The 26316-nt window shown below is 34.5% G+C and overlaps 5 protein-coding genes across 8 annotated transcripts in view; 3 read left to right on the forward strand and 2 right to left on the reverse strand.

The window, feature by feature from the left end:
* The first annotated feature begins 209 nt into the window (after nt 1-209).
* LOC118263434 (ubiquitin carboxyl-terminal hydrolase 46) lies at nt 210-4693 on the forward strand. Of its 2 annotated transcripts, none has more exons than XM_035575436.2 (8): nt 210-443; nt 647-727; nt 1192-1408; nt 1666-1746; nt 2165-2358; nt 2808-3065; nt 3526-3684; nt 4359-4693. In XM_035575436.2, exons 1-8 carry the CDS (start codon nt 399-401, stop codon nt 4467-4469), a joined length of 1146 nt encoding a protein of 381 aa, XP_035431329.1. In that variant the 5' UTR covers nt 210-398; the 3' UTR covers nt 4470-4693. The 2 variants fall into 2 exon arrangements, with proteins under 2 accessions (XP_035431329.1, XP_035431330.1); XM_035575437.2 differs by having other exon boundaries at nt 3541-3684.
* A 1367-nt stretch (nt 4694-6060) lies between these two features.
* Nucleotides 6061-7303, reverse strand: LOC118263700 (60S ribosomal protein L21). The gene is made up of 3 exons (XM_035575849.2): nt 7140-7303; nt 6808-6944; nt 6061-6435 (listed from the first exon to the last, which is right to left on the reverse strand). Exons 2-3 carry the CDS (start codon nt 6934-6936, stop codon nt 6085-6087), a joined length of 480 nt encoding a protein of 159 aa, XP_035431742.1. The 5' UTR covers nt 6937-6944; nt 7140-7303; the 3' UTR covers nt 6061-6084.
* Nucleotides 7304-9965: 2662 nt separating this feature from the next.
* LOC118263498 (uncharacterized) lies at nt 9966-14909 on the forward strand. Of its 3 annotated transcripts, XM_035575529.2 has the most exons (8): nt 9966-10191; nt 10268-10680; nt 10983-11051; nt 11480-11605; nt 11801-12011; nt 12413-12532; nt 12621-12874; nt 12956-14909. In XM_035575529.2, exons 1-8 carry the CDS (start codon nt 10108-10110, stop codon nt 14532-14534), a joined length of 2856 nt encoding a protein of 951 aa, XP_035431422.2. In that variant the 5' UTR covers nt 9966-10107; the 3' UTR covers nt 14535-14909. The 3 variants fall into 3 exon arrangements, with proteins under 3 accessions (XP_035431422.2, XP_035431424.2, XP_035431423.2); XM_035575531.2 differs by lacking the exon at nt 12413-12532; XM_035575530.2 differs by lacking the exon at nt 10983-11051.
* Nucleotides 14910-14988: 79 nt separating this feature from the next.
* On the reverse strand, nt 14989-16367 carry LOC118263500 (nitric oxide synthase-interacting protein homolog). Its single transcript, XM_035575532.2, has 2 exons — nt 15566-16367; nt 14989-15355 (listed from the first exon to the last, which is right to left on the reverse strand). Exons 1-2 carry the CDS (start codon nt 16246-16248, stop codon nt 15169-15171), a joined length of 870 nt encoding a protein of 289 aa, XP_035431425.1. The 5' UTR covers nt 16249-16367; the 3' UTR covers nt 14989-15168.
* Nucleotides 16368-17165: 798 nt separating this feature from the next.
* The window catches only part of LOC118263277 (uncharacterized), a 30942-nt gene continuing 21791 nt past the window's right edge, over nt 17166-26316 (forward strand). The window contains exons 1-5 of the mRNA XM_050705456.1: nt 17166-17638; nt 19614-19846; nt 20714-20902; nt 21865-22128; nt 22707-22882. Coding sequence (XP_050561413.1) covers nt 17479-17638; nt 19614-19846; nt 20714-20902; nt 21865-22128; nt 22707-22882 — 1022 coding nt within the window. The 5' untranslated portion in view covers nt 17166-17478. The remainder of the gene's footprint in view (nt 17639-19613; nt 19847-20713; nt 20903-21864; nt 22129-22706; nt 22883-26316) is intronic.

A 26316-nucleotide genomic window follows, 5' to 3' on the forward strand; every position in this document is an offset into this window, starting at 1 on the left:
ATACGAGTTGATGTTTTTCCTGTTGTATATTTTAGTACCTGATACAATGACACAATAAGCACAAAACTTAAATAATTTTATTATTTTTGTATAAAAAGGTCCTATTTTCTGTTTATGGGATATTTTCTTTTTTTCCTTTTGTAGATAATGACATTTCATGTGATGAAACCTTTTTTCTTTTATTTTTTCTACTCTACCTTCTTTACACCCAAGTGCAACTCTACATCTTTGCTTGTCTGTGGTTATGTCATAATCGTAACTGTTGTGCTTATTTTGCCCATTTCCAAAAGAAATTCCAATTATGTTTCTAGAAATAAGTGCAGCACATTTGTGAATAAACAATAATTAGCCGTGACGACCGTATATTCAGTGTATAAGTTGCTAAAACAGAATTGCAAATGTCAATATGTCAGGATCTCGGCCTTAATTTCCAACATAGAATGGTGAGAGAAATGCATGTTTAATTGTATGTTAATTAATCATCTAAGTGCGATTACCTGTTAAGGATTGAATCAGGATATTGGCTGTTTAGCCACACATCCAAAATACGCCAATATGAATGCAAAACTGTCGGTATCGCAACGTCTGATTAATGTCGGCATTTTTAATGGATTTATGTTAAGTGGTGCATTCGTCTATATTTCAGGGCGCAAATATATCACAACTAGAAAGAGATATTGGGTCTGAGCAGTTCCCACCGAACGAGCATTATTTTGGTTTAGTTAATGTAAGTTTTTCAAACCAATATTCTTATCAAATAAGTCTCTAATATGAAATAAGAAATATTAAGAATATTCAAAGATATTTATTTTTATAAGTCTTCAGTATTTACTTCTAAAATGTTGAAATAATTCCAGTTAATTCCTTAACCTTCAATGAGATTAATTTTCACATACAAGTATTCTATTTTAGTAGATTTCCTAAGTCCTTGGTCAGCAATAAGGAATATGATGAACAAGATAAGGAAACTTCTTATCATGTTTATCATTTTTCTACAATGATTAAGTGACACAGTAGCAGATGTTGGGTTGCTATGAAAACTGTGGTATCTAACAAGATGATAACAAATTTCTTATTGGATCCAAACAAGAAACTATTTGAAATTGATTGCCCACACTTTAATCATTACTCTTAACAAATTCTTCACAGTTCACAGTACAAAATGTAAAATAATTTGTAATTTATTTTCAGTTTGGCAATACCTGTTACAGTAATTCTGTGTTGCAAGCATTGTATTTCTGTCGCCCATTCAGAGAGAAGGTGCTTGAGTATAAAGCCAAGAATAAAAGAACTAAGGAAACCCTTCTAACATGCCTCGCAGATTTGTTTTATAGCATTGCAACACAGAAAAAGAAAGTAGGTTCCATAGCGCCTAAAAAGTTTATTGCTAGATTGAGAAAGGAAAAAGGTAAGCAATACAAGTAATTATACATTTGTTCACACCAACAATTTACAACTTAATGCCCAAATACAAGTCATGTAGCATGAACAGAACTCCTGCTGTACTATGACATATTACTTGTAGTTTTGAAAATTATAAAATTTTGCCTGATCTATAGATGTGCTTATCGTTATTTTTGTAAAAATATATCTTTATCAATGTAGCATATTGATAGGTATGGTTAATTGCATTTTACTAAAAGTTCTTTTAATTTTTTATTGCAGAAGAGTTTGATAATTATATGCAACAAGATGCCCATGAATTTCTCAACTTCCTAATCAACCACATTAATGAAATTATTTTAGGTAAGTTTCTTTTTGACATATTATATTTCAATACACTTTTTTTAGTTTTTGGCTGTCCAACATCACATGCAGTACCCTTAGTATGAGTTTCGGAACGAGAGCGTAATTGGCGCCCTGATTGGCCAACTCGAATATACCAACCAATCAAAGCAATATACCCCACATTAAAAATTAACGTGCATGAGAATTAAATCGTGATTTGCGCAGCAGCTGGTTACTTAGCCACTGTGTAATTAACACAGCACAATAAAAACAATTCACACCTTCATAAATTTTTCCTAATCACAATAATCCATCCTAAGGTTGCCTGGTTGTGATGGACTTGCGATAAGGCTGCACTATCATATAACAGATGCTGTAAATGTAACTTTAAATGGTGTACATAAAGAGGTTTTATATTTATACTAAATTCTTCCAGCTGAACGCAATCAAAGCACACTGAAAGTACAAAAGAATGCGTCTGGGGAGAACGTTACGTGCAACGGTACGGCGCCACAGAACGCGGAACCTACATGGGTGCACGAGATATTCCAAGGCACGCTCACCAGTGAGACTCGGTGCCTCAACTGTGAGACTGTTAGCAGCAAGGATGAACATTTCTTCGATTTACAGGTATACTCATTATTTTCGCATCATATCAGCCACAAAATGCTCTTCCGAAAATGAACATAGACCTCTCTTAAAGACTCAACATTGGCCAGCATGCAGCAGTTTCATGCGACCTTTATCGGGTCGTCTGTTTGGTCTTTGGCCTGAAGACAATCGATAAATATTTCAATTGGCCATTGCTTTTGAATCTTATACCAAAATCGAAACCATATACATATTTCAATTTAAAGGGACTTTGAACGTCATCAGCTTCTTAGTGAAACTATTTACTCGGCATCATTCGATTTGATGCATTTTACTTACAGCTAGCTGGTTACATTTTTACCCTTATTAATTTTATCACCGCACTTATTACATACGCCATTGGATTCGAATATAAATCGAGACCAGACTTTTTGTGAGAAGTTAATTTATTAGCAACAAACAAGCTATAATTAATTCAATTCTTTCAGGTGGACGTTGGTCAAAACACAAGCATAACACATTGTTTAAAATGCTTTAGCGACACAGAAACATTATGCAACGATAACAAGTTTAAATGTGACAATTGTAGCAGCTATCAAGAAGCTCAGAAACGTATGAGAGTGAAGAAACTACCTCTCATTCTAGCTCTACATCTTAAGAGATTTAAGTACATGGAACAATATAATAGACATATTAAGGTGTCCCACAGAGTCGTATTCCCGTTGGAGCTGAGATTGTTCAATACGGTAAGATTCATAGATTCTTATTTATGTGTGATACATTGCTCAGATGAGATGAAATGTTTGAAATAGGAATTCTCAATCATAATGGACATAAAATTATTGATAAAAGTTAGCTATCATGCTTATTTTGCAATAGAAAATTCCTGTAATTTATCAACTGGAAACCGTAGTCACACTTGCTATGAACCAAGGAAGGCCGCAAACGCAACCACCGAGCAAGGAGCGTAGTTGGACATTTTCGGTTTTTCACAAATTCTTAATTAGCATGTGGCAGGTCTGAAACTTCGCCTGTTGTAATTATATAATTACAGCAGCCATATGGCAAAATGCTTACCCTTATTACATAGAACCTGAAGAATGAGCTGTTTACCCTTTTTGAAGGTCTATTAGAACCTAGAAATCCCTTACCATCTATGTTTAACAAGGATGCATCTGATGGCACAATTGAATACATATATTATAGCATTTTCCCTTACAGTCTGACGACGCAGTGAACCCAGACAGGTTGTATGACTTGGTGGCAGTAGTGGTGCATTGTGGCTCCGGACCCAACCGAGGACACTACATCAGTATTGTGAAGAGCCACGGCTTCTGGCTGCTGTTTGACGACGATATGGTAGATGTAAGTATTATCATAATAATTATGTGGTCATGTCACTTATGAAGTCAGATTTTCATACCTTCTCGGTATTAGTATATTTAGTACGAGTTTGTTTTACGTTGAACAAAAACGAAACGACAGCGCGTTCGGCGCTCTGATTGGCCGGTGCAAATGTACCAACTAATCAACGCCGAAAGCGGTCGCGTTTCGAAAAGGCCTTTGCTCGGCGGTGAGACAGTCACACACAAGCTTATGATGGTAAAGAGACAGGTTTTTCCTTTGCACTGTTTCGTCGTTCTGTATAGTGTATGTTTATGAGAAGATTCAGCACCAATGCTGAACAAAGAACACTTCTGATAATCATGGCGATCAGGTACATTTTTGTAAAAATCAGATTAAAATCTTAGCTTTGTCGTCATACAACTTTTCGATCTTTGATTAGTAGTGTAACTACAAGGAAAATAATACATGACATCACACTTGATCTTGATATGAAAAAAAACACTTTTGATCATATCAAGATGAAGTGTGATGTGATGTAAATCCAATTCTTGACATTTATTTGATCTTCAGATTACAGTATCTTAAAATGAGTTAATGTTTAAAGCATCTAAATATTTTATTTACATTCGAAAATAAATAATTCTATAGTACTTCTGTTGTGTGTATTTATATTATGTTTTATTTCTTTGCAGAAAATAGATGCCTCTGCTATAGAAGACTTCTACGGCCTAACTTCTGATATACAGAAATCTTCAGAAACAGGATATATATTATTTTATCAATCTAGAGATGCTAGTTGTTAAGTTTATTCAATTAATTTTAGTAATTTAAATTATTTAAGATAGTGATTATAATAAATCATGTTATCATGCCACGTTTGTTAAAGTTGAAAAGGCATATAATATTATTGAAAATTGTTTAATTCCAATCATTGATTATATATATATTATTCATCTTTTAATTGTCATACTGTTGTAAATATATTTCATTTCATTTCAAAATAAAACGTGATCTTTCTCCACGTGAATTTTCTTTTATTAGCACCTCTTCAGAATGGGTTTTCCAATAATTGCACAATCAGATTGGCGCACCTACTAAGCGTCCAGCTGCTGCATAGTGTGTATCAGGTTTGATTTCTGTGCCTAGAAACAACTTCGTAATATATGATCCACAAATTCATAGGTAGTGCTTGTGTAAAAGCATTGACGATGCCTAATGAGAAATACATCTAATCCCGTACCAACGAGATTGCGACAACGCCAGAGCTACTACGGTAAAACGGAGTGAATAGGGGTCGAGAGGTGAATAGGAACAGAAGAAGGGTGAATAGGAACAGAAGAAGGGTGAATAGGAACAGAAGAAGGGTGAATAGGTATAGGGAAATTCTTCATAGTATCTATTCACCCCTCTTCTGTCCCTATTCACCTCTCGATCCCTATTCACCCCATTTTACTGTACCACTCTTGGTCTCGTGTTCAATTCCCAAATCAGTACACCATTCATCAATCATTGGCTAGCCCCATAATAATTTACTTTGATTTTCGGTATCTAAATTAATAGTATTTACCTGCCTTCCAGGGATGAAAGTATTAATGTTTTCACAAAAATAAGTAAGTAATAGTACAACTATGTAACTCCTTACTATGTATTACTTACTTATTTACTATTACTTTAGGAGTCCGAAATCATAACCACGTGCATTCTGGGACGCACATGGGCTTGGCAACAATTCTTTATATGGGACAGTGGTAAGTTGGTAACGTAGTCCATAGACGCTTGCAGCGCCGGATTTAGTTACAAGTACGTTGCCGACTTTTAAGTTTTACCCTTTTTATTTAAAAGGGTAAAACTTAGCTAGAGGTAAATGACCTAATTCATTTGATTGGGCCTAACTTTTTACTTCGTTGCTTGAATGTTGCATCATCGTGCAACTACAAGCATAAGACTATCTTGTCTTGTCGTTTCGAGAAATAACATTGTTACTGTAATTTGTTTGTACAAGTAGGCACCACTGAGATGCGGTATTTATCTGACCATCAGAAGTAATAATTATGCAACTATGTAGAATAGCACTATTATTAATTGTATATTGGGAAACTAGCTACTCTCGCGTGGTTTCACCCGCTCTGCACGGCTCCTATTGGTAGTAGCATGGTGTTTCAGAGCCTTTCAAAAATAATTATTTAAATTAAACCAGTAGTTTCAGGGATGCACATTCAAAGAAACTCTTCAAAACTATATTTAACAGTGCAGATGTAGATTTGAAATTGGTGAATAATCTTAACATTCAATTCAATTTCACAGAATCTGGTTAATAACAATATCAAATAAATACTTTAATACATCACTCAAATAAATACTAACTAGGAAATAGGAGACAAATGAAAAATAGTATTTCCTTAAAAATATTTATTTTGTTTAAGCTACAAACTCATAGGGGATGGGAGCCAATAACACTGGTTTCTCAGTGCCACTGACAATATGAGCAGGCTTGGGTCCAGCTGGTTGCCTCTTGAGGTTGACGATTTTGCCGGCAGCCTTAGCTTCCTTCAGGAGCCTCTCATTCTCCTTCACCCTCTTGAGGAAGTCCTGTCTGCACTTGGAGTGCTTGATGTGCTCAATGCGGACGTTGATGCGCTTAGGTAGGATCCTTCCGCGGACACGCTTGTTCACGATGATGCCCAGAGCGTGTTGTGTGACATTGTAGACACGGCCAGTCTTTCCGTGGTAGACTTTGTGGGGCATACCCTTCTGGACTGCACCATTACCCTGAAATTATGAAATTAATATTTTAGAAAAGTTTCATGAACAGGAACAAAACCTAGATCAAGTTGTTTACAAGACAATGCAACATTAGAAAATGCTATTCTGGTATATAAATATCTAAAGTAAACTAATAATGTACCCTTACAGGACTACCTGTCCTATAAGAATAACATCATAGTCATAATATGTACTAAAATACCTATGGCTGCATTCTTCTGACCACAACATGTTAAAGACTAGTACACATTGTTATGATGTCATAAAATAACCAATGAAATTATCCAATGTGTGAAACCAGTAGAAAATCAACAAATAGGTATTGATTTCAGATGATTATTACAGAGATGAGCTTTTGGTAGTAGATGTGAAACGTACCCTGATGTCAACGATGTCTCCGACTTTGTACACTTTCATGTACGTCGAAAGGGGGATGGTTCCATGGGTGCGGAATCTGCGGGCGAACAAATCCCTAGTTCCGCGGCGATAACCCTTGGAGTTCGTCATTTTTGGGCCTGAAACAAAATCAGTCACTGATCACCGACAGTCACACACAACACGTGGATTTACGATTTTAACAAACAAAAGAAAGTAGCTATGTAAACTTTTAATGATATCACAAATTAAATTTCGAAAACATGATTAATGACACAATTTACTATATTTTATTAGATTTTTCCAATATTTTAGAATTTATTTCTGATATTCACCTTGTGTTACAAAGCTTGACGGATAAAGAAAGAGGTTATGTTAGTCTATGGCTGGTGCTTCGTACAACGACCACAGACTATAATATCCAATAGCTCTATAATAGACAGCGGCTATGTAAACTTCGGCAAAATTCACAGTTTCTGCTCAACTCATCTTTACTTGCTATTGCTGTAATGAAATAAAACATAATAATATTACGAGTGTATGCCATGCGCAAAAACTATAAGTTTCCTATCCTAACTTATTTTTTATAGCAGTTAAAGTTCACACACACTTATTTTACTGTTTTTTTACTTATTGTAGAATGTACATACATCACTAAGTTAACATTAGTAGAGTATGGTTGGAGAAAAATGAAATAAGTAATAACCTGACATAATTTAAAACTAAAACAAAGAAAAAGTATCCTTTCATTTCGCGTCAAAGTACTCGACCGCATCACTGTCACTGGAAAACGTTCCCAGAAGACAGGCCGCATTTCCAAGTTGAATAGCAATGCTTATCTTCTGACCTAAGAAATAGCCAGCCTTCAGGTTACGTGTAGAGTCGACAAGCTTACGAGTAATTTCTTTAAAAATTTAATCTGCAATGGAACCCCATGACCCAATTGTTTTGACCCGGAACGGCTCAAAACGATAGTTGCCAACTAGATTTGAATATTTACGTTTGAGGGTCTCTGCCGCCGAACCGGTCGCAGCAGCGCATGCAGAGGTACTTAAAACTCAAAATGGCGCAAGGGTGTCACACATGTTGTGTCCCACACCAACACCAAAGGCTTACCCATCTTCCAAGGCAGCCACTACATACCATTTGGTTTCTTGCCATCATCACATATCAAACCATTGGGTTCTTATACGGCTGGTAGAATACGTTGGCTGAGACAAGAGCACGACGAATAATGCCTTTTATGCTGGCATGACGAGCTATGTGGCCTGCACAGCCAGAAAGATTATGGTGTCCCAAACCAAATATCGACTCTTCATATCTAACTATACTTATTATAATCTGGGGGCACGGTAGTGCCCCCGCCAAGACGAGCCAAGCGAAGCGCAAGGGCAAGGGCACTACCTACCTTTTCTCGAAGCGCTTCGTCGTATTTTTGAACCTTCATAACTTGAGTTTGGGTTATACCAGATAAACAAAATTTTCAGGATATAATGTCAGTGGTAGACTTAATAAACCTCTAAAGTTTCAATTGCATAGCTCTTATACTTTAGATTTTATTGATATCTAAAATACCCCGATTTCGTCACTCACTCACTCACTCACTCACTCACTCACTCACTCACTCACTCACTCACTGATGATCAACAAAATTCTTAAGGTACTTCCTGAAGTCCTAGAAAACTGAAATTTGGTATGTAAGCTAGTATTAGTACCCAAACAACAAAAAAATCCTAAAACTTGGAACTTTTACCCCCAACCCCTTAAACTAGGGGTGAAAGTTTGTTCGAGACTTCCGCAACTTTTGACCCTAGAGGTCTGAATGCGGCCGCGGAGGGGTAAAAATCTGAAATAGGGAAACTTAATTCCCTATTTCCTGCTTGAGATCTGAAAATTATACACAAGTACATAGAACACAAACTTTTCATCAAATCAAAACATTATCCTACCCATAAGTACTTAGATATGAATAATATTACTACACTTCACTTCGGTAAGTGTTTATTAATCAACCTATACTTTTGAACATAAGCATCGTAAGTATAGTATGCGCCAACGCCCGCCGCCTGCCCCCTCGTCCCCGCGCAGTAGCTAAAAATAATCGGCCCGTCAGCGAGCGCGGCACCCGAACGCGGGCAGACGCGCGAGGGCAGACGTCGTTGACGGTTGTCTCGTTGAATGAAAAGTTTTCGGAATATTTCGGTGATTTAAAAGTTTGCTATCGCGGAGAAAAAAACCATTTGCCTAATATTTAATTGTTCGACGGGCGAGTAGTTTAGTAGGTAAAGGTTTAGATACTAGTGTTTTAATTTTCATTGATAAAAAGTATTAGGATTACGTTTCCAATTTTCTTATAAATTTAGTAGTTTAGTAGGTGAATTTGTCGCTCATTTTATCTTTCTATCATAAGCAACCTACAAAAAGAAATGAAATCCCACAAAAACATTTCATGTTAAATGTTGCCAAGACGAGACCATATAGCTCGCACTGTCAAAAAGTAATCAGATCCCGTGTAGAGCCAAGTTTCTAACCGTATACTTTTGAACTGGCGAGTTGGCCGCACGGAAAGAGTTTAGAAGATTGAATAGATTTTTAAGCTCAAACCCATATGACGAATAGCAAAAAGTCCGTGCGGCCGACTCGCCAGTTCAAAAGTATAGGGTTAGAAACTTGGCTCTACACGGATCTGATTACTTTTTGACCATCATCTCGTATGGCAACATTTAACATGAAAGGTTTTGTGGGATATTGTTTTTATAGATATGCAACATTTCAGATAAATATTCAAAATGGATAAATATACCACATAATACCTATGTTTGTATTATCTTTTGCTGTGCCCGACAGGGTCCAGTATTATTACTTACCAAATGTTTACCACCTACCACCTAAGCCTAAATTGTGGAATGCAATAAAGAATTGAGTATTGAATATCCTTCTCTGATGTTGCGGGTGTCCATGGACGGCATTGATCACTTACCATCAGGTGAGGTAACAGGTCTGCTTGTTTGCCAGTTATTCCAAAAAAAAAAATCTAGGAAATGCTGAGTGTTTACCCGCATACTCTACTCGAGTATTTATGAAAAAAGTTTACAAATCTAAATACTAACAAAAATTAGTTTTTAGTAATTTTTTATCGATTAGTAGTTAAACGCGTTTTAGGCTGGTATCCCACGAGTGATTTATGTCAACATTGTCAACGTCGCGGTGGTATTTTATTATTTTACGTGATTAAATAGAATAAATTAGGAAAATTAAGATAAATGTAGTATTTTATTTCAAATTATAATAGTACTAAGCAACATGAATACTTCTGTAGAAGGTATTATTGTGAACAATTGTCAATACGCCCCGATTTACGTGATACAAGATCCTGGCGCCACTCAGGTAATTATTGTTATCATTGTTATATTTACAGATATTTTAACGAATATTGAAATAACTTTGTTGTATTTGTTTACAGGGAAATACATACGTCCTTGCATCGAATAATGTTGAGTCACCCAAACCAGTCAGTAATAACCTGAAATCATTCTACGAAAACAGCGGAAATATCGAGAATGGGTTAATAAACACCGACACCGGTGTCAAGCTCAATGTGGTCAAAAAGAAAGAGAGCGTATTGATCGGAAATAATTTAAAATTGGCCAGTTTCTTGCTGCCAAAAAACGAGAATGTAAATAAACAATATGTAGTCGATAATTTTGTTTTAAAACCTACAACAACAACAACTACAACAGCAAGCAATCCAATACCAATAAACAATACACTAAATACAGTACCAAAAATAGATATTGATAGAAAGATTGTGAAACTCAAAGAGGTTCCGATCATCAACAGACAGAAATTTTTGCCAAAGATTAAGCCAAAAGAGAAGTGAGTATCAGTTTATTAGCGATTACAATCACATTTAGATAAGTTCTTACTAAATGTTGGGTAATAACAACAATTAACAAACAAAAAATCTTCTCTCCGAGAAGGTTTTATTGCTTCTTTTGTTATGTTTTCTTATGATTAGATCCTTACTTGTTTTAATTAATTTTAAGTTCTATGTTACCTCATCCCTTAAAAACTAACACAAACAAAACAATTTAAAAAGTACCATGGTTTGCTTACAGTTTGGGGGATGACAGTTGAAGGATCTAATCATAAATTAAATAAATTATTTTATGTTTCAGCACACCCACTCCCACTCGATCCAAACACACATCAGTGCAATTAATAAGATTAGGAGAAACTTATCATAGGTGAATATGTGTATTTATCATTTATCTGTGAGCAAGACCAATGTTTGTACCGCTACCAAGTGGTACAAGTCTTGTCACAATGCATTAACACACTGTCTTAACACACACAAATGAAATTAGTAAAATAAATAAAATAATGAGTTTATACTTGGGTAGGTAGTCGGTAAGTAGTAGTATGTTTCCCAAATAAGCAATGGGAAGTTAGCCTTTTTATTTAAAGAATCTCATCTTTATGTACTAGTACAAAAGTAGATAGGTACTTAGTGCGTAACAGGCTGGGATAATAGTAAATTATGAGTATTTTGTAACAAACCTCCTCAAACATCATGGTCTATAAGTGTTTGTCGTGTTATGTACAACTGTATCTTTTCATATCAATTTATTACTTTTGATTAGATTAAATAAATGTTTATTGTTTATATTTTCAGTTTAAATCATTTAAGTACTGATCAAATAAAGATGGTGAATCAAGCTTTGAAAATGTTCAATGATCCTGATAAAACAGTGCCGGAGCCTACTTACGATCCTGTCACCAATACTAAGTATATTTACAAGTAAGTTTGAGATCTTTCTGTTTATTCTCTCTGCAACTTTGAATTGTAGAGTCAACATCATTCTAATCACCATGTCCATGTGGTGTTTATTGATGGTGTAAAATTGTTAAATGAACCAAGTACCAAATATGCAAAACTTTATATTGTTATCAGACTTTAAGGCATTTAATTAAATGTATTTTTTCAATGTTTCAGGGTTGTATCACCAAAAGATTTAACAGTAGTGGCCAAAAAGAAAATTTTGTTGAAAGATCGAAAGCATCAATTCACTAAAATCCATAAAAGAATAGAAGCAGAGAAAATCGTGAAACATACGCCGCCAGAGAAAATTGTGAAGCAAGTTGTTACTAAAGAGATTCCAGTGCAGAAGGAAATTGTTGAAGAAGAGGTTGAACCACCAGCTGAGGTAAACTTTTCACAACTTACAACAAAATTCTCCTTTTTCTCCTTCCGGTGGGAATATAGGGATATACTCTCTTAGTGCTTCCCTACAGTCCCCAAGAAACATACATGCGAAGTTTCAGCTTCAGAAACTACTGGACTTATCCAGTACTTTCGGCTGTGCGTTATCTGTCAGTTAGTCAGTCATTCGTACACACACCCACGCGGTTTCACCCGCTACTCGACTCCAATGTCAAGTGAACTATCCAATTCAAGAGGATTATTATTAAATTCTAACCAGTACTTCCAGAGATTAGCATATTCAAACAAACAAACTATTAATATTGGTAGCTATAAGTGTGTTGGTCTATAGCATAAGTGTAAGCGATTAAAAAGGGAAATAATAAACACCACCATTTCTTTTAGGCCAAGGTAACTAGAAGTGGTCGAAAGGTAAAACTGCCAAAACAAATATTACCAGAGGGATCACCACAAAAGACTAAGAAGAAAAGTGGAACCATTGTCTCTTGTTTCCAATGTTCTACTGTAAGGAAATCAATAATAATAAATATGGTTTTTACATACTAAAATTAATATCAACTATTATTAACATGTTTATAAAATACTTTTACAGGACTTTGGCAGTCTATACCGGCTTCAAAAACATTATGAAAATCATCCCACTCACATACCCGCAAAAATCCATTCCAATTTATTCCATTGTTTACTTGCTATTATCAAGAGTGGCTCCGATGGAAACAAAACTAACATATTTATACAGCAGTTGGAACAACTTATTGTTAAACTGAAATCTTTACTACCATGTTTACTGAGCAAAGTAGAAGGTACTGATGGACAACCTTGCACAATCAATGAGGATATCGGCCGGTAAGAATATCATCTTATTTGCTTAGTATATTTTTTATTTAGTGTTAATTCCAATACCTAATATTTCAATTTATCTTCCAGATTATTTGGCATGAATCCCGGCAAATACAACATCGATGTAGAAGCATTAAATTGTGTGAAAGACAAAAATGGGTACTGTATACACAATCCTCCAAAAATCAATCAACTGAACAAAGATCAAATTAAATCTCCACATTCAATTAAAAATATGGATGAATTATTGAACAAATTAGAGAATGAAACTGAAAATTGTGCAAGAATAAACTCAGTGGCAAAGTGGCCCACTGTGAGCAAGAGGATTTGGAAGCTCAAACCGAAAACACATGAACAAAGTGCTAAAAAAATGAGACTGAAATCAGAAGGGGACACACTCATAGAACTAGGAACAGAAGACTTTACTTTTCCTAAAGAAGAAAAGAACAATTTTAATGCTGCAAGTGTTATTCCCGATAATAATATAGAAACAGCAGATATTATACCTGAAGATGAAGTGGCGAAATTGTTAGAGAGTACAAAAGACTGCGAAGTCAACTCTGAACCAGGGACTGAACAGCAGACTGATGATATCACCACCAAGGAACTTAGTAAACCAAAAACTAACTACGTAAAATTCCACAGTACGCACTTCGACATTCGATCCTCGCCTATAAAATCGTCTTCAACAGTGTTCCGTAAATTCCAGATAAATCCTAGCAAAATGGCTAATTATGATGGGCAGGTTATTCGTTCATTAGAAATGGTTAATAAACCTAATGATAAAGATGTTCCTCTGAAAAGATCTAATGGACTACCCAATACAGAGAATAATACTAATTTACAAAGCAGAGAAAACAGGGTTCACATCAGTACAAATCCTACTCTAAGTGTCAGACGTGACCTTTTAGACCCAAACAATAGTATACAATTAAGTATACCTGATAGTTTACTTGATTCATTGACAAATTCAGATAGTAACCATGTTGACATGTCACCTAACAATGGCTTACGATTGCACTCTATGACTGATTCAAATGGAATACAACATGTTACAGTACTGAATTCAGAAAATGAACTCGATGTTAATATGCTAGATTCAGATAATGACACCCGCCTTACTAAACCTGCTTCGCCAGATCTGCATGATGATATGTCAAATATTATAGTTGTTGGAGGAGACACTCCTGCTTCTCACTCAAGTAATGATTTACATGTTACCATAGATGATACTGACAGGAGGTTAGATGTTAATATGCCAAATTCAAATAGTATACAATATTTAGTTTCAACTACAGGTACTAGTTTACATGATTTGTTCAAAGATGATGTGGACTTATCATGTAAAGATGTAGGTGTGATAGACCCTGATTTAAAAGACTGGATTATAGGTACAAGTGAAAAGTCAGAAGATGGTTTTAGTAAGTCCAGTCTGATGGAGCCAGTGTTGCTACATAGTGAGAAATCGTTAGACTCGAAGACTTTAACTCAGTGCAATGATATGCCAACATTAGACGACTCATCTGACAATCGCCTTCTGTCGAACCAAGGCGAATCAGTATTAAACTTTTTAGATACACTAGGCAATGACTTATACCCAGAGACTGAGATTAGAAATAATGGTGTGGACTTCCAGTTGGATCTGTTCGCATTTCATAATTCATAGTATAGTAGCAACTAAGAACAATTTTAGTTTTAAGAATTTAAGAAGAAATGATTTGAGTACATATATTTTTAGAGAAATAATAGATTTGTACTTATTGGCATATTAGTTTATTTATCTATTATTTATATAAGTATCAATGAGATTAGGTGAACTGCAATTTAGAAAGATAGGTGAAAATGAGAATGTAATTTGATAATGTATCTCACAAATCAACTTTAGAAGCTAAATTTAGATTTTGTATTCACTTTGGATCACTGATTGTGATAATAATGTAAAGCATGTGTATAATGCAGGATGCATTGGTATACACATGCAATGAATTACTGGTACAATTACTTTGTATTGTGTAAATAATAAATTGGTATATAAAAGAAAGTGTTTTTCAATTTATGTTTTAGTTTTTATATTATTTAGATAGAACAAAGATTCAACAAACAAAATAAAAATGCAGAAATTATATTTCAAACAAACATTGCTTTATTCAATATATGGTTGTTTTTTTTACAAGGTAATGATACATAATTATGTACATACATTGCAATCCTTTAGTTCAAAGATAGAGTTATAAATAAGAACATATTTTTTTATAAACTTTATAACGTAACTTATGTTGTAAAAATAAAAATAAATTATCCTAAGCTTGTAGAACTGGTCTCTCATTCTTTCCCTCCAGTTTTTGATTAGTGAGGGCATATCCTGTGCCTCCTCTTTGAAGAGGGATGATGTCTTTCTCCTTCAACTTGTCACCAGTGAGTGGGTGCAGCCAATCCTTTTTGATGATCTTCTCAACACACTCCATTGTGACTACATCACCAGTTGTTCTGAAAAACAATAAAAAACTAATTAATTAAATGTAATATTTTTCTTTGGAAGAACAGTTACTGATGAATGCTGAAACATAGAGATGACTAAATATTGCCAATAATAATATATCAAACCCTCTGATTTATAGAGTCCTGCTCATGATAATGATAATAAATATATATTGACAATGATAATAAAGTTGGGAGCAATGAATGTGGGATAATTACCTGATAACAGCACATGGGACAGCATTACTGAGAATATCATGAGTGACAGGACACATATATCTATTCTCCTTAGCAATCAGAGACTTTTTGTCATCTGGGTCATTGACTAATGTCCACTTCACATCAATCAGATCCTTCATTTTTAATGGTTTCCCACTTATTGGGCAATAGACGGTGGAGTCAGGCTTTTCAATTTTGGAAATTTTTGCGTCAGGTAGTTCAGAGGGCAGCCAGAAGCTGGGCAATTTCTTTGCGTGGCCATTAGCGAGATTTGATACCGATGACGATGAAGTCGAAGCTTCTGCCTGTTGGTTACTCGAGATATTCTTCTCCCTGTTCATGAACTTAATCAAATTGGACTCTCTCTCAGCCGCCGCCAACTCCGCCTTTTCAGCTTCCTCCTTCTTCAACTGTTTCTCGTACTTACTCAACTTGCGTGAGTATTCATTCTTTTTCGCCACTAGGTACTTTAAAATAGCTTCTTTGTCAAACAAGTATCCTTCTTTTGTAATCACTGGATTTCTACAAGGCTGTAGAGTTAAGCTGCAGCAATCAAAATTCTTGATAGAATCTTTTCCCAATCTCTCACTTTGTGTACCGTATCCAGAAGCTGCAGCGTCTTTCTTCTTTTCATGGTACGTGTATACAGCACCAGCCGTACAGTTTCTTGCGTGTCTCGTCATTATTAGTAAATTAAAAACACCACAAATACCACAACACAATCTTGAATTGATTGACAACAATGACAAGTTTGACAATCAAATTGACAACAGTTCAACGCACACAGAGGAATACAGTAGAACGTGTGCACACAAACACAGTCAAACGCAGACTGAGGAACTGACGTCACATCCAGACGTGACGTTACTCCTTATCTGAGTCGTAGTGATTCCAAGTATTGCGGCAACTCAATTGAGTATCGAGTTAGTTTTAACTCGATTTAAAATCTTTTAATATTTTTGCATTGTACATTAAAGTACAATATTTAATAGGCGATAACTTCATTAGATGAGAATAAAGAAATGAATAAAAAATATTTGATATATTGTTGATTGATGACCTAGTTGTTGTAAATGAAAAAGGGAACAACAATACATTACATAAAAGAACTCAAAGGAGACCTAAGTTTGAGAGCCGTGTCGCCACACCGTTGCTCCTGAAATATAATTGTGCGTACGTGTGACCGGTCACGTAGCCTACGTGATACGATGATATAAAGCACGTAACGCATGAACCCGCCTGCTAGGAATGCGTGCTTGCGTCCTTTTTTGGATTTCCAAAAAGCACATCTTATCATAATATTAAATAATATAATAAGTGATCCTTACGGATTTTGTTGCTGAATCTATTTGATATTTTTATTTTATAAAACTTGGTATTGGATTAAAACATATTTTTTAAAATTCGATTAACCCGTGTTATTCTGTAAACAGTCGAATTCAATCCGATTTTCACATCTCTAAGAAGTATAGTACCATAGACTATAGAGAATAATAGCATGGAAATGAAAAATACCACGAGCGTGGGACATAAATCGACTATCTGTGCTTCGGGAGTCACTGCCCTAACGGGAGAATAAACTAGAAGACATTTTAGACATTTGAAGTCAAACGTCAACTCAACGAACGTCGACGACTCGATTTTTTTCATGTTTACATTTTATTTCCGTAGTTTCACGAGTTTCTCTTTCGTGATAGGTGGTTTTTGAGGGCAGTTCGATATTATTTTAAACTTACGATAAAATATATCTGTGATTAAAGTAATCTAATCTTATAGATTTAATTATAATTCACTCGCAGTGATAAAGTTTTTGAGTGTGTCGACCTAGTTCATATTAACATATTGAAGACATACATTTAGTGTGTAATTATTTTTGTGTTTTAGTTTTGTGGTGATTTTTTTATAAGTGAATAATGAACTTATCGTTTGCGGGTTGTGGTTTCCTTGGTATTTACCATGTTGGTGTTGCAGTGTGTTTTAAGAAATATGCTCCTCATCTGTTGTTAGGCAAAATTTCTGGCGCCTCTTTTGGCGCACTATCGGCCTGTTGCCTGCTGTGTGATCTGCCTATCGGTAATTATTTTTTAAATATTTTTTTTTCACTCCACTGATTACAATTCTATATTCGGATTTATTTTTCTATAATTTTTTACGTCGTAGAATATACATTTGATAGTTTATTTATTTAACATTTTCGCATTAAGTTGTTAATTGAATGTGATCTTTATTTATACAAGTCTAAACTAGTAGGTACATGTAACAAAAGTAAATAAATCATTATACAACCCGTGCAAAATGCATTAATTAATTCTGTACAGTTAATATTATCTGGCTACTGGAATTAGTCATCACAATATTGTAATAAAGATGAGAAGACAAGGCCACAGTAACTAACTCGTAATCTAACACTGGAACTTTGTTTACATAATGCAGCCATGTATTAGAAAAACATAACATTACATATTAAAGAAATATCTACTTTAATTAAATTGATATTGAGTACATTTTACTGTGACTGAATATAAATGAAAAATTGATGTGACTAATGGCAGAGAAATTGTAACCTTATGGTATGGGAATTAAGTTCTTTATTGCATGGTATTAAATTATGTTTAATTATTAAAATGCAAGTCAGGAATATTTATTTATTTGCTTTATTTGTGTCAATAATTATATTTTTTAAGTCAATCAGTTACAAATCTTTTACTATACAAGAGATAAAGATTTAACTAAGCAATACTTAAATGTCTTAAAATTATTTAAGTAGGTACCTAGTAATTTAAAATTTATGTGTAAGAATTTTATTTTCACCCAAAAATTAATTGAATTCTATTCAATCTGTAATATAAAAAAATATATTATGGATTGTAAGAATTTCAGGAAATTGGCACCATTTAACTATATTATGCCTACACAATGATTATTTTACAAGGTTTCTCAGAATATGGAATTCTGCCAAATATATTTTTTCTATGATTGTGTTTTTACAAGAGGCCTGATTTAAAAATATTTTTCTTCTGCAAGATAGTTACTATTAAATATTTGTTGCTGTAGAAATAAGTGAAGAGAATAATGACCAATAGACCTACTTATTGAAGTAAAATGCTAATCTTATACAAAACTAGACTTTGAGAGCTAGTTATTAATCATTTGAGCCCCATTTAATATTTAAGAGATGATTCAGTATTTGGGCATTAGATGTAGATGGGATGTAAGTTGCTCCCCACTGACTAATTACAATGTCTTATGTGGGGACTCATTCCACTGACATAATAATGATGATGTGAATTTTATCCACTGTCATATTTATTACGAAATGTAACAAAACCTGAAAAAAGATCTTTCAATATAACCCTTTGCAACTGAGACTAAAAGGTCCTGGAAAAAAGTCACGATAGATTGACTTTTGAGAATTTCGTAAATTCGAAACTCGCAATCATTTTAACTCGGTTAGAAAGGGATAAAAGATTCAGAAGTTTTTCAAACATGCATCTGTGTATGCATACCTACTTAATCGATCGTCATAATCTCTCGACTTTCAACGCTAAACAATCGTCGCGCATCAATTGAACAATCGCAGTAATATGCCTGAATGGTCTCGCGTGTACGAGTGCACACATCCTCAATGTTCTCATTATTAGCAAACAATAATCTTAACAGCTGATGTCCTATATCCATAGGTTATTGACACGAACTGATAACGTCACATAATTAACCTCAGATTTGCTGATAATGTTGTATTAGCTTGTTTCCAACGCAACTGTCTCGAAACTTGTAGATGTTTCGGCAAAAAATACTATTTATTTCATAATATTAAAAAAATACTTTAATCTGTTCAGCTATTCGCGGACACAAGTCTATCGTAGTCTAATGCCCGAATACTCAAACGCTACTCAATTTTAAGACGCTCTCAAATGTAGTTCTGTCACTATTAATTCTTTATAAAATGACAGAGATAGTACGATATTTAAGTACAACTTAAAATTGAGTAGCGTTTGAGTATTCGGGCGTAAGTTCATCAGTTTAACCATTTTTGTATGTTCACCAGGTGAGATCACGACAGATGTGTTGAGGGTCGTTAGCGAGGCGAGGGCGGGCTCCCTCGGGCCTTTTAGCCCTTCCTTCAACATACAAAATGTCCTCCTCGAGGGCATGCAGAAGTACCTGCCCCACGATGTCCACAAGATCGTCAGTGGCAAGCTTCACATTTCCCTGACCAGGGTGTATGACGGGAAGAATGTTATTGTCTCCGAGTTCCCTACGAGGGAAGATTTGTTACAGGTAAGCATAATAATATAAGTTTGTAAACTGACATGGTCACTAACACTAGTATTAGAATAAATTACTCGTCAGTCGTATAATTTTCTTCTATAAATAGGTAAAGGCTATATATACCTCAACCTGGTATAGACTTAAGATTTGCATTGTGAAGAATTTTGAAAAACGAACGCTCAACAACACTACAACTGCAATAACTATTCAGGTGTTGAACCCAGTACTTAAGAATGCTGAAGACTCCCAATAACCTATGATCCTCCTTCATTAATATTAATTATAATTTCAATTAGTTACGCAAATTTTCATTATCATATCACTATCACAAGAAATAACTGCGTAATATTTGTTTTTGTGTTAAACAAAATATTTCGCATTTTGCGTAACATTTGTTTTCGTCGCGCTCGGACTCGGAAACTGTGATGTCATAATCGCCAACGTTGTGAGTGATGCGACAAACGTACTTCCTACAATAATAACAATTATGACGAGCAATGTCTACATGCTCCAGTAATCTACATTTGCTCCAAATGTGTGTCAAATACTTGTATGAAAAATGCTTTGATGTGTTAGTTACATAACTTGCAATGAATCTTGTTAGCACTTTTGTGATCTGATTTAACCTGCTAAGTGCTAAATATGTTCAAGATTTTATTATAGAATTTAAAACGTTAACCATCTACATTATAATATTATGTATTTCTGTTTTCAAGTCAAAACTCTCAAAGGTTCATTTTCTTTCATAATAAATCAGTCCTCACACAAACTTAGTCGATCTCTTCCTCTTCATTCATCCTTAAAAAGATTCTGGTACTTAAACTCTTTGGTAACGACTACATACATAGTGTTCTGATTTTGAAATGTGTTCTTTAGGCGCTGTTGGCGTCATGTTTCGTGCCAGTATTCTCTGGGCTGCTGCCCCCACGTTTCCATGGCATCCGCTACATGGACGGTGGCTTCAGCGACAACCTGCCAGTTTTAGATGAAAACACAATCACCGTCAGCCCGTTCTGTGGTGAGAGCGACATTTGCCCCAGGGATTTGAGCTCACAGCTGTTCCATGTAAGTATCATTTTTGATTGGACTCTTTTAGTCGTTAATGCTTATGGTGTTTTCTATATTCTATTTTTGAACGATGTGGTAATGCGCCGCATTCAACTTCATACTAATATCAACTCTTTGTCCATGTAACTAAAGTGGTTTTCAGAGTAGTGAGTAACATTAAAAAACTATACATTGCTAACTAAAAATAAACTTTATACTTATGCAATAATGTGCGTTTCCTAATATCACTCTACTACATTCTTTGTAAAGTGGTAAGTTGCGTGATGTCATACAACATTAGCAACAGAGATAGTTACTTTTAACATAAAAAATAAGTAACTATACATACTTGTTGCATATATTGTACTTATTACATACAATGAATATTTAATAACGTATTGTATTGCATAGATAGCAAGACACAATTTAACCTATAGTCATTGCTTTATTCAAAGAATGTACTTTTTCAGTATATTAGATCATTTATTGTAATAAGAGAGACTGCCAATAGGTACCTAACAAAATGTAGGTACTAATTAGTTTTTGTTAATGCAGAATATTTCATTGTAACAAAGGATTCATCAAAATTCTCAGTAAAATATTATTAAACGTAGTTCTAATTAATTTGCCCCATAATAACATTACATGAATGCTTAACCTTTTAATCTTAAACTGTTGAAGAAATAGTTACGTGACTTATCATAATCACGTAACATGCTTTGAAATTATGTCGGCATATTCAATTCTACGATGCGCAAAACCAGTCCTGTTATAAATGTTACCACAACAGCCATTTGTATTTGATTTTAAAGCCTATTGCGAAAACACTATTAGGCTAATAACTAAATAATAGCTTTAAGTTTTTTTTTATTGTGGGTAAATCAATAAGGTACACCCAAATATAATATGTATAGAGCAATTAAAAAAAAAAGGCAGAAAGGAGGTTGAATAGGTTTTAATTAAACTTTTTTTTTAATCAGGTAAATCTGGCAAACACAAGCATAGAACTGTCAAAACAGAATATGAACAGATTCGCGCGCATTCTCTTCCCGCCAAAACCGGAGGTCCTTAGCAATATGTGCAAACAGGGTTTCGATGACGCACTCAGATTTTTGCAAAGGAATAACATGATATCTTGCACGAGGTGTCTGGCTGTGCAGTCTACTTTCCAACTACAAGACGTTTTAGATGACACCACGTATGAATACGACCCCGATTGTGAAGAATGCAAGACTCATAGACAGGTAAGGGGACAATATTTTACTTTTTTATTTCACTTATCGATTGAATTTAATTGGAAGATCATATTGTATTCGCAGCGATTTTAAAACATGTCTATGTAAGTACTAATTACGAATGGCTGAATTAAACTTCTTGGTTAGTAGTGGATTTTGAACACTACACCAAAAAAAAAACAGTAAATCATACCTACGTAAAAGATAAAGCAAGATAATATTCAAATATCATCAACACGCTTATGCCCGTATCAAGAGTAATAAAGATTATCTGATTATTAAATTATACTGTAGCTTTATTTGCCTACTTTAATGTTTTGGTCATATGAATGCATAGATATTGATCCCTACAAGAAAATTTAACGAATAATTTACTTAAACATTAGAAACACTAGAAATTGGCAGAAATCTATGAAAACAGACTGGGTAGAACAGTCTATACATTTTAGCCTAAAGTTTGAAGCGTTTCTAAACCAGTTGGCCTAGAACCGACTCCGAATATACTGCAGATACCCATTTAGGACATTTGACCCTATTTACTCCCCTTGAATAATAAGTACATTTTCTCAAACTTACTTACATTTTAGGACGCATTAGTGGACGACCTACCAGACACAGTGATGACAATATTCCAGAACGCGATAGACTCAGCAAACAGTGGTATTGTCAACTGGGTGATGAGGCAAAGGGCCATGAGGTACCTCACACTCCTCACGCTACCGTACAGAGTGCCCATCGACATTATGTACGCTTCGTTTACCAAGTAAGTATAGTATTATCGTAGTTTATTTCTAGAAAAGCAGCTAATTACTTTTTGGGAGATCAGATTTGAAACAATTAGAATAGGGGAAACCCTGAATGTTTACTGCCGTAATTGCTGGTGAAGCAAGAAGTCTTTTGTCCAATAAACTATTCTCAGTCATTAGACCGTCTGTAAAAAAAGAAAAAAACGATAGCCCCCATTCAGGTAAAGAATAAAGCATAAAGATTTCGTCAGAAAAAGTTTGTTAATTTTAGTTTGCGTACCATTGTAAAGAAACTTATTGTTTTGGGAATCCAATTATTTTAAACTCAATACCGATAGTGCAAGGCTATTAACAAATTATAGTCGTTTGACGTTAAATTGCCTACCCAAAATCATTCATTCATTTTCAACCAGTCTCAACACATTGCGAAATTGCGTTCTACGAAATTGATTCTTATCATTACTGCGTATAAATTACTTTTAAATTAGCAATCATCGTCGGGAGATTGATGTTTTGAAATGTGTATGCGCGTCGATGTGTCTCATTATATCATACCTTTCTCAGAGAGAAAGTAGCTTTCTGATCGCGACATCCACTGACTTGATACTTGACTTGCCCTTCCATAAACTGAACAGGTTTCTAGCCCTACCTGTTATGTACTGCATGACATTGTACCTTGAATATTTCATTTATGAAACAACTTAGGGTTTTCAAAACGGTTTGCTGGAAAACCAATTTTTTCAAGTTCTGTTTTTGCTATAACTATACGTGTCATATTAATCAATCCTTATATTTTTATTTTCTTATATCCCTTTGTATCCCCAGGCATTTGATGCTAGAAGTTTCCTAAACCTATCTATATTTTCCATTTCTATTAGGTACCTACCTAATTACTTATATTATATTTTACTCTGTTTTTTGTCCAGTGACGCAGTTGTAGTTTCTAGATAGTATAAATCATTTTATAAATACGCAAATCTTAACATTTTCCCACGTAGAGTAAATGCATGATATAAGCATCTTAAAATTAGTTAAAGGTTTTTATTAGATACAAGTTTTTCCTATCATATAAATAGGTTATCATTTTATATTTCTGCATAACATTATTATTCTATTTTTATAGCATGTCATGATGCCATTGTTACCGCAACTGTGTCAAGGGTTGTAGGAAATAATATTGTGTGATGCGATAACTTTATGCAATTCGATATTTTATAGAATATTCTAGAAAACCAATAATAGAGAATGTAAGCTGAAGACACAACGGAGACATGGGATATACGCCCAAATACTGAAATGCTACTCAAATCTTATTTCTACTTAAATATCGTGCTATCTCTGTCTTTTACAAAGAATTTGTGGTGATAGAACTATTCTTGAGAGCGTCTTAAAATTGAGTGACATTTGAGTATTTGACCGATAGACTAGAGTTTATCATAATTTGAATTTGAACATTACGATACTAAGTGCTTAGCTTTCTTTGCGCATGCAAGCTCCTTAGTTTAGAAACCTTAAATAAAAGTGATTGATTTGCTACATAACTTAGTCCCTTATCATATCTAGTTCTTAGGCTTCTAAAAGCACTGTCATGATAGACCTTTTACTCTATTTCCTTCTTTAAATCATTTCCCGCTTCTTTTCACTAACACATCAAACGCTTTTTAGCTATGTGGGCGATAGAGTAGAGACGCATGCGGTTCAGTACAAAGTGGCTGGGAATGTGCTCATCCGTAGAAAGAGGTGTGTCCGTCACAACAACGTTATGACTAGGTCAGTTCTTCAAGTTTTTCGAAGGTGGAAGGGTTGTGTTCGTCTGTAGTATTTGTACTATTTGTCCGTTGTTCTATGTTTTGGTGTCGGTTATTAACAGGGTCTTGATCAGAGTAGAGACAATTTCTATGCCAGTGCCCTTTTTGTTGATAGTTTCTGTGTGACGTGTCTTTAACACAATATATCTCCTCAAAGTCTGTAAAGGGCACCATTAAAATATTCGGTTCATAGCATAGATATTATTGCTGTTTTTGTTTTGGCACCTATAGTTGTTTATGGCGTCGTCTAAGTTAAAGACTTTTTGTCCTGAAACCTGTCTGTTACAATTATTTATCTGTGTCTAAGCTTCGCTGTTCTTGCTTTGCTGTTTTGTCCCTTAAATCCATGTTAAACGAAACATCAAGTCATCTTATTCCTATATATTTTTTGATAAAATCATCATTATACTTCCTTGTTTAGCAAATCTTGTAGATATTTGATTGCATATTGTTAACGTCATCAATACAATCGACTTGACTTGTATTTAACCTATCTCTGACGCAAATACATTTTTTTATACAAACATACTAACTGTCTATACTACAATAATATTGTTTTATCTTTTGCGTCTTCCCTATCTTATGAAGCTAATTTTTTATGAATTAGGTCAATGACGATCTTGATTTCTTTGTTTGATTTCTACAATATTTTTGTTAGGTAATATTCATGTATCATTATATCATAACAATTGTATCGTGGTTATTTGATAATTAAGTAAATGTTATGTAAATCGTAAACGTACATTGTAATTTGTTTTTGTTCAGAGAGTAATAAACTTGCTTCGATTAAATTCAATGTTTATGATATTACGTCAATTGCACAAAGAGGTACAGATTATATTATTAGTGTTATTGTTCCGGTAGTTTTCTTTAGATTGATGTCTTTGAGTTGGTTCTTTGTTAAAATTCTGTGGGAATTGCACTTGGAAGCGTCATTTGTTATCTTTTTTCATCATTTGAATATGATGTTATTTGTTTGTAAAAGCAGTTTCAGACTTAAGTATGATGTCCTACGCTTGAGTTTTCCTATTTCACATCACGTTTTGGCTGACTATGGCTGAAAATCTTTCGTGTTTGTTCTCTTCATCAAACTTGGAAGTGTTTTCAGTTTAGTTCAGTCTGCATGTTTTTTTATTCCGAAGGAAACTTTAAAAAACGCGCCTTACTTTTTGGGAGAAAGACTAGGCTGTTGGAATTTTACCTCACTAAAACGATCTCGGTGGCTGAGTGTGGCCACCCACACTCAGCACCTTTAAGGGGCATCAAGTCTTCTAATTAGACGTACTCTGCAGCCCCCATGATCCAACGCCTAGGGTAGTTTAATCACCCTGGCTCCTCACCGTCTCTCATCCTCCTTAGAAATGTCTAACTTGGAGTCAAATCGCAATGATTTATTGTCGAATCAGATAGGCCTTTCTTATCGTACATTATTATTTATTACTGAAAATATAACACGATTATAAACTAAATCATAATTTCTAATGCCACACAATGGTTGCAGCGATAAACTCTATTTCTGTTAACTGTTTGTTCAGCTTTCTTTGGATTAGATAAGGAATGCGTTAAGTGTTGAGTACATAAACATTGGATGATATTATTGTGTTGTTGTAAGTACATGCGTGTCATGTTTTTAACTTATTATG

Source organism: Spodoptera frugiperda, chromosome 27 (genome assembly GCF_023101765.2).
Source record: "Spodoptera frugiperda isolate SF20-4 chromosome 27, AGI-APGP_CSIRO_Sfru_2.0, whole genome shotgun sequence".
NCBI classification, from domain to species: domain Eukaryota; kingdom Metazoa; phylum Arthropoda; class Insecta; order Lepidoptera; family Noctuidae; genus Spodoptera; species Spodoptera frugiperda.

Excerpts from the sequence above, each read along its gene's own strand:
- LOC118263434 (XM_035575436.2), top strand. The coding sequence starts at position 399 with ATGTCAATATGTCAGGATCTCGGCCTTAATTTCCAACATAGAATG. Across the intron at positions 3,066-3,525 it reads AGCTGAGATTGTTCAATACG|CATTTTCCCTTACAGTCTGA; the intron begins GTAAGATTCATA and ends CATATATTATAG. Across the intron at positions 3,685-4,358 it reads TTGACGACGATATGGTAGAT|AAAATAGATGCCTCTGCTAT; the intron begins GTAAGTATTATC and ends ATTTCTTTGCAG.
- LOC118263700 (XM_035575849.2), bottom strand. The coding sequence starts at position 6,936 with ATGACGAACTCCAAGGGTTATCGCCGCGGAACTAGGGATTTGTTCGCC. Across the intron at positions 6,436-6,807 it reads GAGACATCGTTGACATCAGG|GGTAATGGTGCAGTCCAGAA; the intron begins GTACGTTTCACA and ends TCATAATTTCAG.
- LOC118263498 (XM_035575529.2), top strand. The coding sequence starts at position 10,108 with ATGAATACTTCTGTAGAAGGTATTATTGTGAACAATTGTCAATACGCC. Across the intron at positions 10,681-10,982 it reads AAGATTAAGCCAAAAGAGAA|CACACCCACTCCCACTCGAT; the intron begins GTGAGTATCAGT and ends TTTATGTTTCAG. Across the intron at positions 11,606-11,800 it reads AATACTAAGTATATTTACAA|GGTTGTATCACCAAAAGATT; the intron begins GTAAGTTTGAGA and ends TCAATGTTTCAG.
- LOC118263500 (XM_035575532.2), bottom strand. The coding sequence starts at position 16,248 with ATGACGAGACACGCAAGAAACTGTACGGCTGGTGCTGTATACACGTAC. Across the intron at positions 15,356-15,565 it reads GTCCCATGTGCTGTTATCAG|AACAACTGGTGATGTAGTCA; the intron begins GTAATTATCCCA and ends ATTGTTTTTCAG.